The 14,494-nt window shown below is 41.8% G+C and overlaps 1 protein-coding gene across 1 annotated transcript in view; it reads left to right on the forward strand.

Moving 5' to 3' along the window:
* Positions 1 to 388: 388 nt before the first annotated feature.
* Positions 389 to 14,494, forward strand: part of LAMC1 (laminin subunit gamma 1) — a 108,589-nt gene continuing 94,483 nt past the window's right edge. The window contains exon 1 of the mRNA XM_045536370.1: positions 389 to 1,045. Within this exon, the coding sequence (XP_045392326.1) occupies positions 655 to 1,045 (391 nt within the window). The 5' untranslated portion in view covers positions 389 to 654. The remainder of the gene's footprint in view (positions 1,046 to 14,494) is intronic.

Here is a 14,494-nt window from a genome sequence, read left to right on the forward strand (position 1 = left end):
CTCACTGGCCGGCGTCGCCCCTTTAAGGCCCCTCCGTGACCCCCTCCCCCACCCGGAGCCTTCCGGGGACGCGGAGCCCGAGACCCCGGCGCTGGGAGTCGGGGCTCCGCGAGCCTCCCCTTCCCTCCCGGCATGCACCGCCCCACCGCCCTCCCCGCCCCCTTCCCCCTCCCCCTTCCCCCTCCCCGCCGGTCGCGCGCCGCGGGCCCGAGCGCGAGACGCCCCCGCCTGGAGTCGCCGGGGCGGACGCGCAGTCCACGGGGCGCGGAGGGCTGGGGCGCAGCTACGGGGGCCGCGGGAGCCGCTGGGCCGAGGCCGGGGTTGGGCTTTCTCCTCGCCCAGACCCCACCCTGCCGACCCCACCCACTGCTCCTTCCCCGCGGGGGCGCGCGCTCGGGCACGCGCGAGGAAGTCGGGGGTCGGCGCCGAGAGCGGGCTGTGTGCAGGGCGGCGAGGGCGGCGCGGGGCAGTGGTTAGCGAGCCGCGCGGTTCTCGCCAGGAGCGCCCCCGCCAGCGTCCCCGGCGCGAGCCGCCGCCCCAGAGTGCGGCCCCGGCCCCCAGGCGCAGCCGCGGCGCGGCCTCCGGGGACGCCCCGGGCGAGGGGAGCGCGCCGGCGCCCGTGCCTTCGCCGCGGCCCAGCGCGCGGGCGGCGGGATGAGGGGCGGCCGGCGGGGCCGGCTGTGGCCCGTGCTGGTCGTGCTGGCGGCCGCCGCGGCGCGCTGTGCCCGGGCGGCCATGGACGAGTGCGCGGACGAGGGCGGGCGGCCGCAGCGCTGCATGCCTGAGTTCGTCAACGCCGCCTTCAACGTGACCGTGGTGGCCACCAACACGTGTGGGACTCCGCCTGAGGAGTACTGTGTGCAGACCGGGGTGACCGGGGTCACCAAGTCCTGTCACCTGTGCGACGCCGGGCAGCCCCACCTGCAGCACGGGGCTGCCTTCCTGACCGACTACAACAACCAGGCCGACACCACCTGGTGGCAAAGCCAGACCATGCTGGCCGGGGTGCAGTACCCCAACTCCATCAACCTCACGTTGCACTTGGGTAAGCGGTGACAGCCCTGTCCCCTACTACTGCTCGCCAACAGCCCAGCTCCCGGACCGTCTCCATCCCTGGTCCCACCTGAGGGGCCCAAACAGCCACATGCTGCTTTCTGCTCCCCGGCGTGGGCCACACAAATTCCTTGCTCCAACTTTTTAAACCTAGTTTTTAACATCCCGTGAGGGCCAAGATGCTCTGCTAGCATCTCTCTTTGCTTTCTTATTCTGACTTTACGGGATTCTCGCTCCCTGATTATTCGCCATTTCTGCTGTTAGGATTTCGGTCCCTTTCTCCTGAAGCGTTAATCAGAAACTTCCATCCTTATTTTTCTCTCTCCTAGCGGGCCATCACAACGCATTCTTGGATCTGGAACAAGAAGGTCCGCCTTAAACACTTTTGCCTTTAAAATGTTTAGAAGTCTTTCTCTCCTGGGTTTAGGGTGATTGCTGTTTGCACTGTTGTGTTAATGGAGTTTGTGGGGAGCAAATGCCTCTACCGCCTGTATCGCCCAGGTATAATTAAAATAGAAATTCACTTTTAAATTTATTGTTCTTCAGAGCTGTTCAGCTTTAATTAAGAGCCACATAGCTATTTCACTGCTAATCCTGGTAGAGAGAAAACAAAAGGAAGTGCACTCACTGTAATTGCTGGGCAGAGTTTTGTCCCTGGGTAAAAGGCTCTCTTCTACTGTCTTCCTTTTTGCTTAATTCAGAGTAAGTGTAGAAACATGTATATGTGATTCTTTAGAAATCAGGAAAGGGATGTATAAAAAACTCAGTGGCAGGGTGGTGGATGAGGATGGATTTGTGAATCTTAAAGTATCAAAAATGATGTTTGATCTAGGTAAGTTCTTGTTCATTGAAATGCATAAGTAAGCAGATTTCATTATTGTGTTTAACAGACCTGTGTGTGAGAAACTGACATTTGATTTGTAGCACTTGCACTGGGAGACTTGATTTTACCAGTAGCTGGTACTAATGAACTTCCAGAGTGAACAGACTGCCCCAAGCCATTCTTCTGTCAAAGCAGGGTAGTTCTATGAGGTTAATACCATTATTTGGGAATGTTTGAAAGGAGCATTTTGTGGGCAAATGATTCTTTTGATCATGATTTTGTATTTTTCGTTCCGCTGCTCTCTGGTACACTAAACTTCATATAGGTGTCGAGATTCCAGAGAAAGAATATGACTTACATACCCCCGTAATGAGCTGAAATAAAAAATAAATAAATAAATAAATAAATAAAAGGGGGGGAAAAAGAATATGATTTACAAAAAGTGCTTTGAAAAGTGAAATTAAATTACTGTATGTAGAATGAGTTTTAGAAAAGCAGTGATATTTAGCTCCTTTGTAGTGAATTCCTTTTTATTTGTAGATAAGTCATTAGGCAGGTGAAACCTTTTTGAAAATGAATTCATAAAACCGTGAGGCTCCTGTTTTTTAGAGATTGAAGTAGAAAACTGTACTGAGTTCAGTTTTTTAAAGGTATGGAAATATATAGAAGTAGTAGTGTCTTAAAGAGGTAGGTGCCTTTCTAAAGACATTGCCAGAGACCCAGAGAGTTTCCTAAGATCTGTGGGGAATCTCTTAAACTATTTTCTTCTAAGTGTTGTATTTTTTAAGTTGGCAAAATTATTTTTGAAGTTTATATCCAGGTATTTTTCTTTAAATTTTAACTTGCTAAAGTTTCAGTGTTCAAGTTTGAATACTCTTGATGTCTTATTTTCAATTTTATTTTCATATTTTTAAATTTTCAAAGAAAAGACATTGCCTGATGTCTCAGAGTACCTAGATTCAATTGAAAATTTCTAAACAACAATCTCTTATTTAGATAAAGGTGGAGCTGTCAATCTTGGCTCTCAGTTTTCTGTTGTAGGCACTATGTAGCTGAAGGTTATTTCTGGTGATTGCAGAGATAGATTAGTCAGTGATTACTTCTCTGTTGCAAAGCTAATGCAGTAGAGTAAGTCAGTATCAGTCAAGTTAGGTTGCTACTACCGGGAGGCAGATATATTAACTTTGGGTCTTGTTGATTAAAAGGTCAAAAGAGATCTTAGAGTTCACCTTGTTAGGACTCCAACACGACTCTTTTATTCTAAAAATGTTACATGCTTAGACTTGTTTTTGCTGAAAAATTGCTCAGTTTTTGGTAATATTCTTGCTAAGTGAAGTTTATAAAGCTATGGGTTTAGAACTCGTAAGTTAAAAAAATTATTTTCATAGACGTATTGTGATTAACTGTAAAAGTATGTACTTTAAACTTTTTAGACAATTTATAAAAACTTGACTAGATTTATTGTACTTGTTCTTGGATCAGAAATGATGTCCTGGAGGAAACTGCGTGTGGTGGAGGAAGGAGGGAGGGATTTGTGTGTGTTGGGGTTGATGGTTCTTTCTCTCTCTCTGTCTTCCCGTCTTGTTAATGATAAGGGTATATCTATACATGTGTGTTATGATCCACAATTTATGACAAGTAGGCAAAGCTTTATGTGTTACCGTGTGAATTCTAGTTACTGCATGGGCTGTGGCTATTTCCCATGAATTCAAGTACCATGACTGTTTTGTGCATCTATTAAATCTCCCATCCAGTTCAAATTTCACATACCCTTAAACAAGTGATGCATATTGTGCTTTGCCCTTACAGAGCATGTGAAACTGGAAATGAGCTCTGTGAGAGAGCTGGGTCTAGCCACCACTTTTCTAGTCTTCCTTTTGATGTTGAACTTAACACAATAAACTTTAAAATAAGCAAAGTCAGATCACACTTAAGTAGTTACAAGACACATACATGTTTTGGCACTGATCATAATCACTTTAAAATTATAAGAATGAAACATGATATGGTAGATTCAAACATTAAGGATAATGACAAGTGAGTCTCTTTATCTCTGGATGCTAATAAGTTCCATGCCCTAGAGACCACCATTCTCAATTTCTTATGTAACTCTTCAGAAAATTTTCATGCATAACATGTATATGTAAAATTATATGATCATTTTAACTGGTACTTTTTGGGGGAGCTGAGGCATATTTTAACAGATGGCAAGTACAGATTAGATCATTGTACCAGTATCATCACTTGCTGTACAAAAGCCAGGAAAATTAGCATTGTTTCTGAAAGCAACCAAGTCTTAAGCACGGTATCCAGTAATCCAGGGTGCTAGGTGTCATGCATCCTCAGATATAAAGAGTTAAAATTGCTGTGGGAACCAGAACTGTACTTTCTGTCTATTGTGGCGGGAAATCTCAGCCAGGCACTCTTCTCTATAAAGAAGTGCTATTTTGCCTTTGATTTCTGGATCTTCTCTCCTAACTTCTATATGGATTATTTAATTGCTGTTAAAAAGTTTGGCTTTCATGTCTTATAATAATCAGTCGTAATAAGTTTTATCAGTATCCTTGGAGTAGTTGAAAGTAAGATTGTAGCTGAGGATTTGCCTTTTATGAAACACCCCCTTTAACTAATTTGGTAATCATTGTGGATGGAAACTTGGCAGAGAGGGTCTTCATCTTGGAGAAAGGTAGCTTTCCCTCTTTCTAAAAACAATCAGATTAATGAAGAGTGCTTATATAACCAACTCAATCAAAGTTTATGGAACTCCTAAAATTAACACTGAGACCAGATTAGTTTCTAAGCTCCTCATAAACTTTAGGAATGAATAGTGATTAAATAAATCTTTTAAATCTATATCTGAATATTCTTTTTATTTGCATAAATCAGAATAATTGATATATAAGGATATTGTCTTTTATTCTGTTTGGTCTTTTAATGTGTATGTATTTAACATGGAACAAATAGCAGTTTTTTTCCCTTTGCATGGTAGGTTCTGACTATGTCAGGGAATAGCTCACTCTGGTGACTTCACTGTGGTATTTGTGCACCCTGAGGGGACACTATTTTAGTTTGTCTCACAAAGGCCTGATTTACATTTTGCAGGTTTCAACTTGAGAAGTTAGGGAGCTCTTCTTTAATGGCCAGGAGTTGTTGCACACAGTTTTATGAAGTTGCTTTTGACTGTTTTCCTTTTCTACAGTTCACTGCTTTTTCTGCAAATTCCTTCTCCATTCTCGGGGCATTTCAGAAAAGAATTTACACTTTAGGGAAGAAGCTGGGGCTATCAAGCATCCTCCTTACCCCATTAATTTGTCATTGGTCACATATGTGGGAAGAATAAAGTTTGACCATTTCAGTTCTAAATCATCTTAAGAAGATGATTGGGTTTGCCTTTTTCTATGCATGCCTTCTCCCATGCATACATTCTCATGTTTCTGCCACATATTCCAAAAACATTTTTAAAATACCTATGAAATACATACCACTGTACCTGATAAAAAGATGTAGAAGATTGAGGGTCCTGTCTTCAGAAGCTTATACTCTATTAGATGGAATTTACACACTCGGTTGTAATGGCATCACAATGATAAATGAAGGGTGAATGTATAATATTTTACAGTTTATAAAGCCCCCATTTGATCATCAGATTTTTCACAGCTCAGTGACGGCAAAGTTGAGTATCCTGAGGTTGTGATTTGCCAAAAGTCATGGTGGAAATAGGTCTTTGCCTCCTCAGTTGATTGGATTAGCCCCTGCAGCTTGTAGCTTTTCTAACAAAGCTCTCAAAAGTATATCTAATTTATTCCAAACGAACTTTAAAGTAAAATTTTATGTATACACTGAGTCAGAGATACCAGGCTCCTTTGGTTTTCTTTCTTTTTCCTCTGCTCCTTTTTGCTCATGTTCCTGGATTCCTTGTTCCATGCTATTCACTTTCCCTGAATGAACTCATCTTTATCTCAAGATTTTATTTGCAGTTTGATTTGCAAATTTACAAATTCTAATTTGTGCTTCTAGTCAGCTCCTTTTCCAGGCCTGAAGACTTATTGCATATGGTCAATTTGGGTTGTCCAGAGACCATGTCCAAAATTCACTCCTTATTGTCTCACCCAAATCAAAGCTCTTTTGGTATTCCTGTCTCAGTGAAGAACACTGCTGTCTAACACTTAGGCTCTCAACCAGTTTTTCCCAAGTCTTCTCTGAAAAATTACCATGCTTGATAGGCTCTTATCAGTAAAGATTATAATGTTTGCTGAGCAGATAGTATCCCCTGCTGTGAGGCAGGTCAGTTCTGGGCAGCTGTAACTACACCCTTTTCTTTCCCGAAATCCATTCATAATATAATCTGTCCAAGATTCCACTCTTACCTCCTTTATCCAGATACTGTGTCTCTTGAATGCTTATCTTTCCATCCTCTTTGCCTCTGCCTTACTGTAGGTCCCATTGAATTTCACCTGAATTACTGCAACACCCTCTTAGCCAACTGGTGGTCTTTCTGCCTCCAGTTTTCCCCCTTATATTTAGCAGCTATACTTCAGACTGAGTGATGGTTCTGAAATGCAAACCTAATTACCCAGCTAAAAATTCTGTAGTGGCTTCTCAAGCCTTTAGGATAGAGTCCAAACTCCTTGGCATGGTGTGCAAGGTGCTTTAAGGATCTGGACCTTTTTAGCCTTTAGGCTTATCTTTTGTCACTTAGCGTGCCCAAAGGGCTGTTCTTTGGTTTGGAACACTTCTCCCAGATGTCAGCACCTTCAGAACTCCTTCCCCAGTTTCTCTCTCTCTCCTCCTCTCCCCTCTTTCTGCCCCATGCCTGGCCTGGATTAGGTGTCCCACTCTTACTACTACGCTGTACATACCTATCGGAGCACTTATCACATAGGATTATCTGTTTCTCTACCTCTAGACCACGAGGTCTTTGAAGGCAAGGTCAGGATGGGACTTGGTCATCTTTTAGTTCAATTAAGAATAACTAATAGTTGCTAATTGCTTGCTATCCCTTAGCACCATGCAAATTCCTGGATGTATAGTGACTCATGGGGCACTGCCCTGACCTCATGCTTAGATGAGGTCTATACGTGGAGACCTATGTCTCTAGACTCAGGGGGTAGGGAAATTATAGCCCTCCCAGCCAAATCCAGCCCAGGCCTGCCACCTATTTTTGTATGGGCCATGAATGAAGAACGGTTTGTACATTTTTAATTGGTTGGAAACAAATCACAAGAAGAATTTGTGACATGAAAATGACATGAAAGTTCAAATTTTAGTACCTGGTAAGTTTTATTTGGACACAGTTTAGCCCATTTAATAATGCATTGTCTGTGGCTGTTTTTGCACTGCAAGGGCAGAGTTGAGTCATAGCGACAGACTCCATATGTTCCAGCCCAAAAAGGCTGAAATATTTCCTGTCTGGCCCTCACAGCACAAATTTGGAGACCTCTGCTCCAGAGCAGTATGTTCGTGTTATGTAATAAGTCCTAAGTGAGCGATGCAAGCACGGAGGGACTCGCTTAATGACCATTTGGATGGAGGCTGGAGGCATCCTATCTCCAGTGCGACTTCTCTGGCCTAGTGTTCAATAAATATATGTAGAGTGAGGGAATAAATGCCTGAATTGTAAAAGTCTAGAACATTGCACATTAAATTCTTCAAAGCAACACTTTTGAGCTTGTTTATTTTTATAAGTGCCATCTCTCCATTTTTGTGAGGTATTTGCCACTGTAGTAGCTAATGTTAAATGCGGTATGTGGTTATTTCTGGAACTTTTTAAAAAAGTACTAAGTTATAGGAACTGATATGGAATGGAAAGATGTATGACCTTTTTTGGGTAAAAATTCGACTGTTATATGACTTGAAGCCAGCCTAGATAAATTTTATGAGAAAACGGCCCATGAATTCTCAAATGTGAACATATATTTGTGAAATTTTAATGTTAATTTATATTTTTTCTTCAGAAATGGACATACACAAATTTAAAATATACATATTTATATATTGTAGTTTCAGCTGTAGTTTCAGCTACTAGGAAGGGTGAGGCAGGAGAATTGCTTGAGCCTAGGAGTTTGAGGCTATAGTATACTATGCTTGTGCCTAAGAATAGCCTCTGCACTCCAGCCTGGGCAACATAGTGAGACCCTGTCTCTAATAAATAAAATATATATATATATTTGCATGTTCATTGTTAAAATAGATTCTTAAAGGGATTTATTAAGCAGTTGAGGGGAAAGGTTACAATGAAGTATCTTATTTGCTTATTTGTTTATGGCATCATTTTTAGTTTAATTAATTCATTATCAGTAGAATTAGAAGATAGGCATACTGGGGTATGCCCTTTCTTTAGGATGGTGAAGAATTGCAAGTGTAGAGTGCAGTTCAGCCCACTGTATCCCCCATTAAAGTGGTTAGGCAGATGAACAGTTATCATGGATCTGCCTAGAGTCAACAGCCAGCAGAACCAACACATGCTTCTTTACTTGGTCCTTGTGTCCAGCTGTGCTCAGTTGACAGCTCTACCAATGTTCTGTTTGGGTTTAAGGGAAAAGTGTCAAAAGTTTAGAGCAGAGATGTTTGTTTATTTTTACTGCTCAACATTTCTTGGAAGATTTTGAAAAATAAGTTGTCTCTTATTTTCGGTTCTCAGTTTTGAAGGGTAAAATTTCAGTAGGATTGTGCACTTGTTCTGTTACCTTGCCTTGGTTGCTTGCTCTGAGACTTGTGTAAGAGGGTCCTGCTGGGATTTGCAAGCATATCCTTGCTTGTAAAATGATAAAGTTAGATGTTTGCTCATTGCGGCCTAGAATTGACAGCTTGCTAAAGGGGTTACCAGAAAACTCATTTGTAGAAATGTCCCTGAGGTTTTAGAGTATTGCATCAGACTGGTTGGCACTAATTAAGTACATCTGCTTTTCTTTGCCTGTGCTCTTCCAGGGGGCCAGCCTAAAATAACTGGGTCCAGTCAGTGTGGTGCCCTGCACAGCTACATATTCATGAAATAAAATAAAGCAGATTTATCTTTCTTAGACAATGGTGCTCTCAGATCTCTTGTGAGAAGGGAACCTTGTGGCAAAGCTGGGAGATAAATTAGGTGATTTACCTTGTTTCTCTTAAAACTTTAGGAGTTGTATTGCCTCAGCTCCCTTCTTTTACTCTTTGTTTCCAACTGTGTGGCTGCTTCCTGTTATATTGAAGGCAACCTTAGGTTTTTGTTTTATTCTTTGGATGTTTGTTGTTTTATCTTCTTTTTTGTTTTGTCTTTTTTTCTTTCCTGTACTTCAATGAATGCAAATCTTTTTGTTTTAAAGTTGGTGGAAATATTAACTCAAAATCAGCCTTCACATTTTTTAATTTCTTGAATTTGGTACATGGTCTTGGATACAGTTAGGGACTTAATAAATTTGTTTTATGATGATAAATCAGTACTGTATAGGGAAAGTTTTCTGCTAATCAGAATGGTTAACAGGTGCCTGTTTTTAGAGACATGTTAATGACCGTTCTCTTTTCCTCTTCTCCTTTATAGTTCTGATTTTGTGTTCTATATCTTGACCTGGGTGACATATGTAAAAATTCATAGCTATACAGTTAATATTTGTATGCTTCAATTGTATTAATTATCCCTCAAATTAAAAAAAGAAACTTTCAATGAATGATAGTACAAAATAATATATAAATGATTTTGTTTTTCTGTTTGTTTGTTTGTTTAGAGAGAGGGTCTCCCTGTGTTGTTCAGGCTGGAGTGCAGTGGCAGCATCATAGCTCACTGCAGCCTCCTGGGGTTAAGGGCTCCTCCTGCCTCGGTCTCCTGAGTAGCTGGATCTGCACTTGTGCACCACCATGTCTGGAAAGGACAGAATTTCAGGCTTAATCATCTAAAATATATTTTCTCGGGCTGGGCACGGTGGCTCATGCCTATAATCTTTTGGGAGGATGGGGTGGGAGGATTGCTTGAAGTCAGGAGTTCAAGATCAGCCTGAGCAAGAGTGAGATCCCATCTCCACTAAAAAATAGAAAAAATTAGCCGGGCATGGTGGGGTGTGCCCGTGGCCCCAGCTACTTGGGAGACTGAGGCAGGAGGATTGCCTGACCCCAGGAGTTGGAGGTTACTGTGAGCTAGGTAACTCCATGGCACTCTAGCCCGGGTGACAGAGCAAGACTCTGTCTCAAAAAAAATTTTTTTTCTCTTACCATCTTTCTCCTCTTTACCAGACATTGCTGGCATTAGTAGGCATTAACAAATATTTGTTTAGTGAACCAGTAAGTGAAACACCTGATTTTAATAGAGTTATGAGCCCACTTTAAATGAAGTACCTGCCAGGTGCTCTCCTGTAGGGACTCAGGCAAGCCTCATGGAAGCTGCAGGAAGAGGAGCGTGGGAAGCCTGCGGGAAGAGCAGCCAAGAGCAGCCGTCTGCTTGTCTCACCTCCCTTTAAGCAGGTAGTGGTTTTGGTTGATGCTTCATGGTTTGATGTGGTAAAATGGTAAGTTTGTGGTTTTTGCTGCAGGCTTAGAGAATTCTTCTTTTTTTCTTTTTTCTTTGAGACACACTCTCTGTTCTGTTGCCCTAGGTTCTACATCAGCCTAGCTCACAGAAACCTCCAACTCTTGGGCTCAAGCAATCCTTCTGCCTCAGCCTCCCAAGTAGCTGGGACTACAGGCTCAGGACACGACGCTTGGCTGATTTTTCTGTTTTTAGTCGAGATGGGGTCTCGCTCTTGCTCAGGTTGATCTGGAACCCCTGAGCTCAAGGGATCCTCCTACCTCGGCCTCCCAGAGTGCTAGGATTACTACAGTTGTGAGCCACGGTGCCCGACTTAGAATTCTTTAACAATATCTCTGCATGGCATGTGCTCTGGTCGCAATGTCTGGTGTTCATATAACTTGTTATTTAATTTCTGTGGTGAAAACTAGATGTTCCACAAATTACTTATGAAGACCCATCTTCATTCCTTAACATGTACTAAATGGTGGCTTCCTCTTACCGAGCCTTTTAGAAATAAGAAGTGTGAAGCTTGAAATGTGTGGCTTTCTTGGAGAAGATTAGGAAACTGAAGTATTTCCAACAAAGTGAAAAGACGTAGTCACTCAAAATGAGATGAGGTTATTGTATTGTGATTCTAATCAGCGGACAAAGGTCTTTGTAAGTGAGGCAGCTGGGGAGCATCAAAATAGGGGGTGTGTGAGTTGTGATAGATGTTGAAGACACTTTCTTTGTCCTGAGGTTGTTTGTGTTGTGTTTGAGGAGATAAGACAAAAATATTCATCTACAGGAAAAATAATTCAGTTGGAACTTTATTTAAAGTGCTGAGGGGAGTACCTGCAGAGCAGTTTGAAGAGTGTGGATTGAAGTCAACTAAGAAAAGCTTCTTGGGTTTCAAAAGTAATGGACATGAGTGGAGGACTTTCCAGGAAGGATGAGTTGTTTGAAAAAACATGTAAAAGTCACCAGGTAGTGGTGAAGGCATTATTGGCCCTTCACATTGTAATGAGGGCATGCTGCTGGGTGGGCTCTGGGGAGGAGAGGAGCTTGGGAACTGGGTGGCAAAAGAAAATGAATTACCTTTAGTTGAGTGCCTCTTGGTTACCTCTTTGAATTCTCGAGAACTATTGTTATCACCTGTGGAATAACAGTATGACTGGTGACTTCCCTGAGGTTGTGCAGGTTAAGTTTAGGATGGAATCCAGACCTGCTGTGGTGCATAGATTATGCTCCTGCCACTCTGCCATGTTAGGTCAGACCCGATAAGTGATAGAGAACTATAGAAAGACCTTAAATTGGGGAGTCAAGTGAAAACACTGTATCCCAAACCAAAGAACTAAGCCTTGTTTCTCTGGTAGACCTTGGTTGAGGAGCTCTGAATTTGGATTGCTTCTGTTAAAAAGGGCTATACACTTACTTGTGAAGAACAGAGGATTGTTTTCAGTGGAAGAATTTTAGGTTTTGGATACTTGGACTAGTTGTATGATATTTAGTTGTTAATGCCTCTAGGAATTTCTAAGGAATTTATTGAATTTCAGAATGAGGTCCTGGGTTTTGTCAGTGTCTACTGATAGGAAAAGTATACCTTACCCCATTTCCTGAAGGGTGGTCAGTGATTTACTTAATACAGGGGAATGCTACCTTATCTCCTTTCTACCTTACCCATGACTCCTTTCTGGTGGTTGAGAATTGCTGATTTAGTTGCTTACTTTATCTGACATCATTAAAGATAAGGCTGCATGGTCTATCTCCAGGTTCTAGCTCTTTTCCCTCTGCTCCAAGTAAATGCTAACTCTGGCTTGGTAGGTCATTCCCCCACCCCTTGTTGTTATTCAAATTTGCTAACTATATAGGTCTAACCCACTTTTTACTGATTGGTGTATAGATAACTCCTGTAGAGCCAGGAGCTTTCTTTGTCACTGTTTCCATTTTTCAGGCTCAGAAATAATGCAATTCCCCTAGACTTCTGCATGTGTGAATTTATAAATATATAAATCTCTCTCTCCCCACCCCTCCCTCCCCCCCTCCCCCCTTCCTCCCCCCTCCCCCCCTTCCTCCCTCTCTCCCCCCCCCTCTCTCCCTCCCTCCCTCTCTCCCTTTCCCCCTCCTTTTTTCTCTTTAGTTTCCTCAGAGTGTTGCTGAGCTAAGGTTTAATCAGGAGATTCTTAAATACTATATATATATATTTTCTTAAATACCATATATATGATTATTTTTGCTTTATCTTTGAAGAAAGGGGTCATAGTTTCCATTGAAAACATATTTATAATGTATTTTATGTTGCTCCCTCACTACACTCTATCTCTGCTTCTAGAATTTAAGATTTTAGGATTGGTTTTTCTAGAAAAAAACCTTTAAAAAAAGGTCAGAACTCTTCTTACTAGACTTTTACAAGTGTAGTTGGCTGATTAAATGTACTAAGTATTACCGAATCACTGCCCTGCTTTTTCTGCTTTCTTTACAGACATGTTTTCTATAAATTATATGCATTTCTGTGATCATTGTGGTTACATCATCATACTAGGCACTGATGATTTTTAAATGTTCATGCTCAATTTCTTTTCTTAAGGAGGGGGAGGAAGGGTGGGATGGCATCCACTGCTGCACTGGAGGGCTGAGTGTTGGGTTGGGTTTAAAATGCCCCCTTGCTCCCCGCCATGCTTGAATTGGGTTTTTTTTTTTTCCAGTTGGTAAAATATAGAAGCATAAATATTTTCTCAGGGCTTTCCCGTCAACTTTCTTCAGAGAGAATGAGAGAATCCTAACAATTTCCAAGAGAAGAGCTTCACAGTTTCTAGAAAGGGGATAGTGACAGCATGGTGAAGTGAGATGAACAGCTTTCTTTTGAGTTTTCACTGGTAGGGACTGGGAAGTGATGTTTTCCTCCCTGGAAGCGCAAAAGGCAGGAATGGTCTGCCCACATGTTCTCAAGATCCATGATCGTTTTATTAGCAAAAACTGTAAGGAATAAATTATAGTAATTTGGTAGTATGAGATGATTAGATCAAGATACTGAGTCTGCTTTCTGAACCTATTCCTTACAACATTTAGACTCAGTTTTCTGGAATGTTGACATCCACTGGACTTTTAAAAATATGTGGCTAACTAGAATAATAAAATCATCAAATTTTGGGGTTGGGAAGAAATGTAGGAAAGTTTAAGCTATAAAAACATGTTTTAGGGATGGGTCCTGGTTTAATTTAATCTCTTACCAAAGAAGTTAGGGTAGGTGCGGTTGCCTTGGTTGCCTTGGGTTAGCAGTTTATCTAACCCGAGGTAAACATCCGTGCTGCTGTTCTTCAGTGCTTTCTACTGCTCATATACCTTATTCTGATAGGACTGATGGCTCCACCTGTTTTGAGATTTTAGATTTTTAGATTTTTTTTTTTTAATGCTAAATAGAGATGAGCATCCTGGAATTTTCATTGAAATTGTGTTTTCCTTTTGGAGATGGGAAGAAACAAAGGACTAAGGGTGAAAATTGCTCTTTTAGAAACTAAAAGAGCAATGGTGTGCTTTAATTGCTCTGGTCATGTGAGTGCCCCTCCATGGGAAAAGGGTCGGGTTCAGCAGGCTTGAGTGTCTTGGATTAACTTTTGGAGCAGCTCTGCACATAGTTTTGAATTTATGGTGAGTATTTTAGATAAGTTCATGGGATAGAAAATCTATTGGAGACTGTAAATTCTTAAAATTCTACAGATTATGAAAGTTTGTGGGAACATCTGTAATGCAGCTGTAATAAAATTTGTTTACTTTTTTGGGATTGCTTTAGAAGCTCAAGCTGGTTTGTTTATTGTTTTTTTTTTTTTTTTCCAGCATTTTTGCCACACACCAAGAAATAACTTAGTATTGACTCCTGGTGGACTTGAGAGTCATTCACTTTTGTGGTGACTCTAGTAAGGTTCTGGTTTTAAACTTACGTCTACTTTAAAACTCTCATGCCCTGGCACAGACATAGGTGGTGAATCCAGGCCATCAACAAGATGGACTGATTCTGGAAATTAACATGCTTTCCAGATGTTTGGAGTGTATTGGCTTGTTTTCCATGCTGCTTTCTGAGTGTTCTTGGGTGTCGGTGTCTGTGCTTTCCTCTGTTTTTCCTTTCAGAGCCCCCTGGGGAAGGGAGGGCGTATCTGCTTTTTGGA

Source organism: Lemur catta, chromosome 23, assembly GCF_020740605.2.
Source record: "Lemur catta isolate mLemCat1 chromosome 23, mLemCat1.pri, whole genome shotgun sequence".
Classification (NCBI taxonomy): domain Eukaryota; kingdom Metazoa; phylum Chordata; class Mammalia; order Primates; family Lemuridae; genus Lemur; species Lemur catta.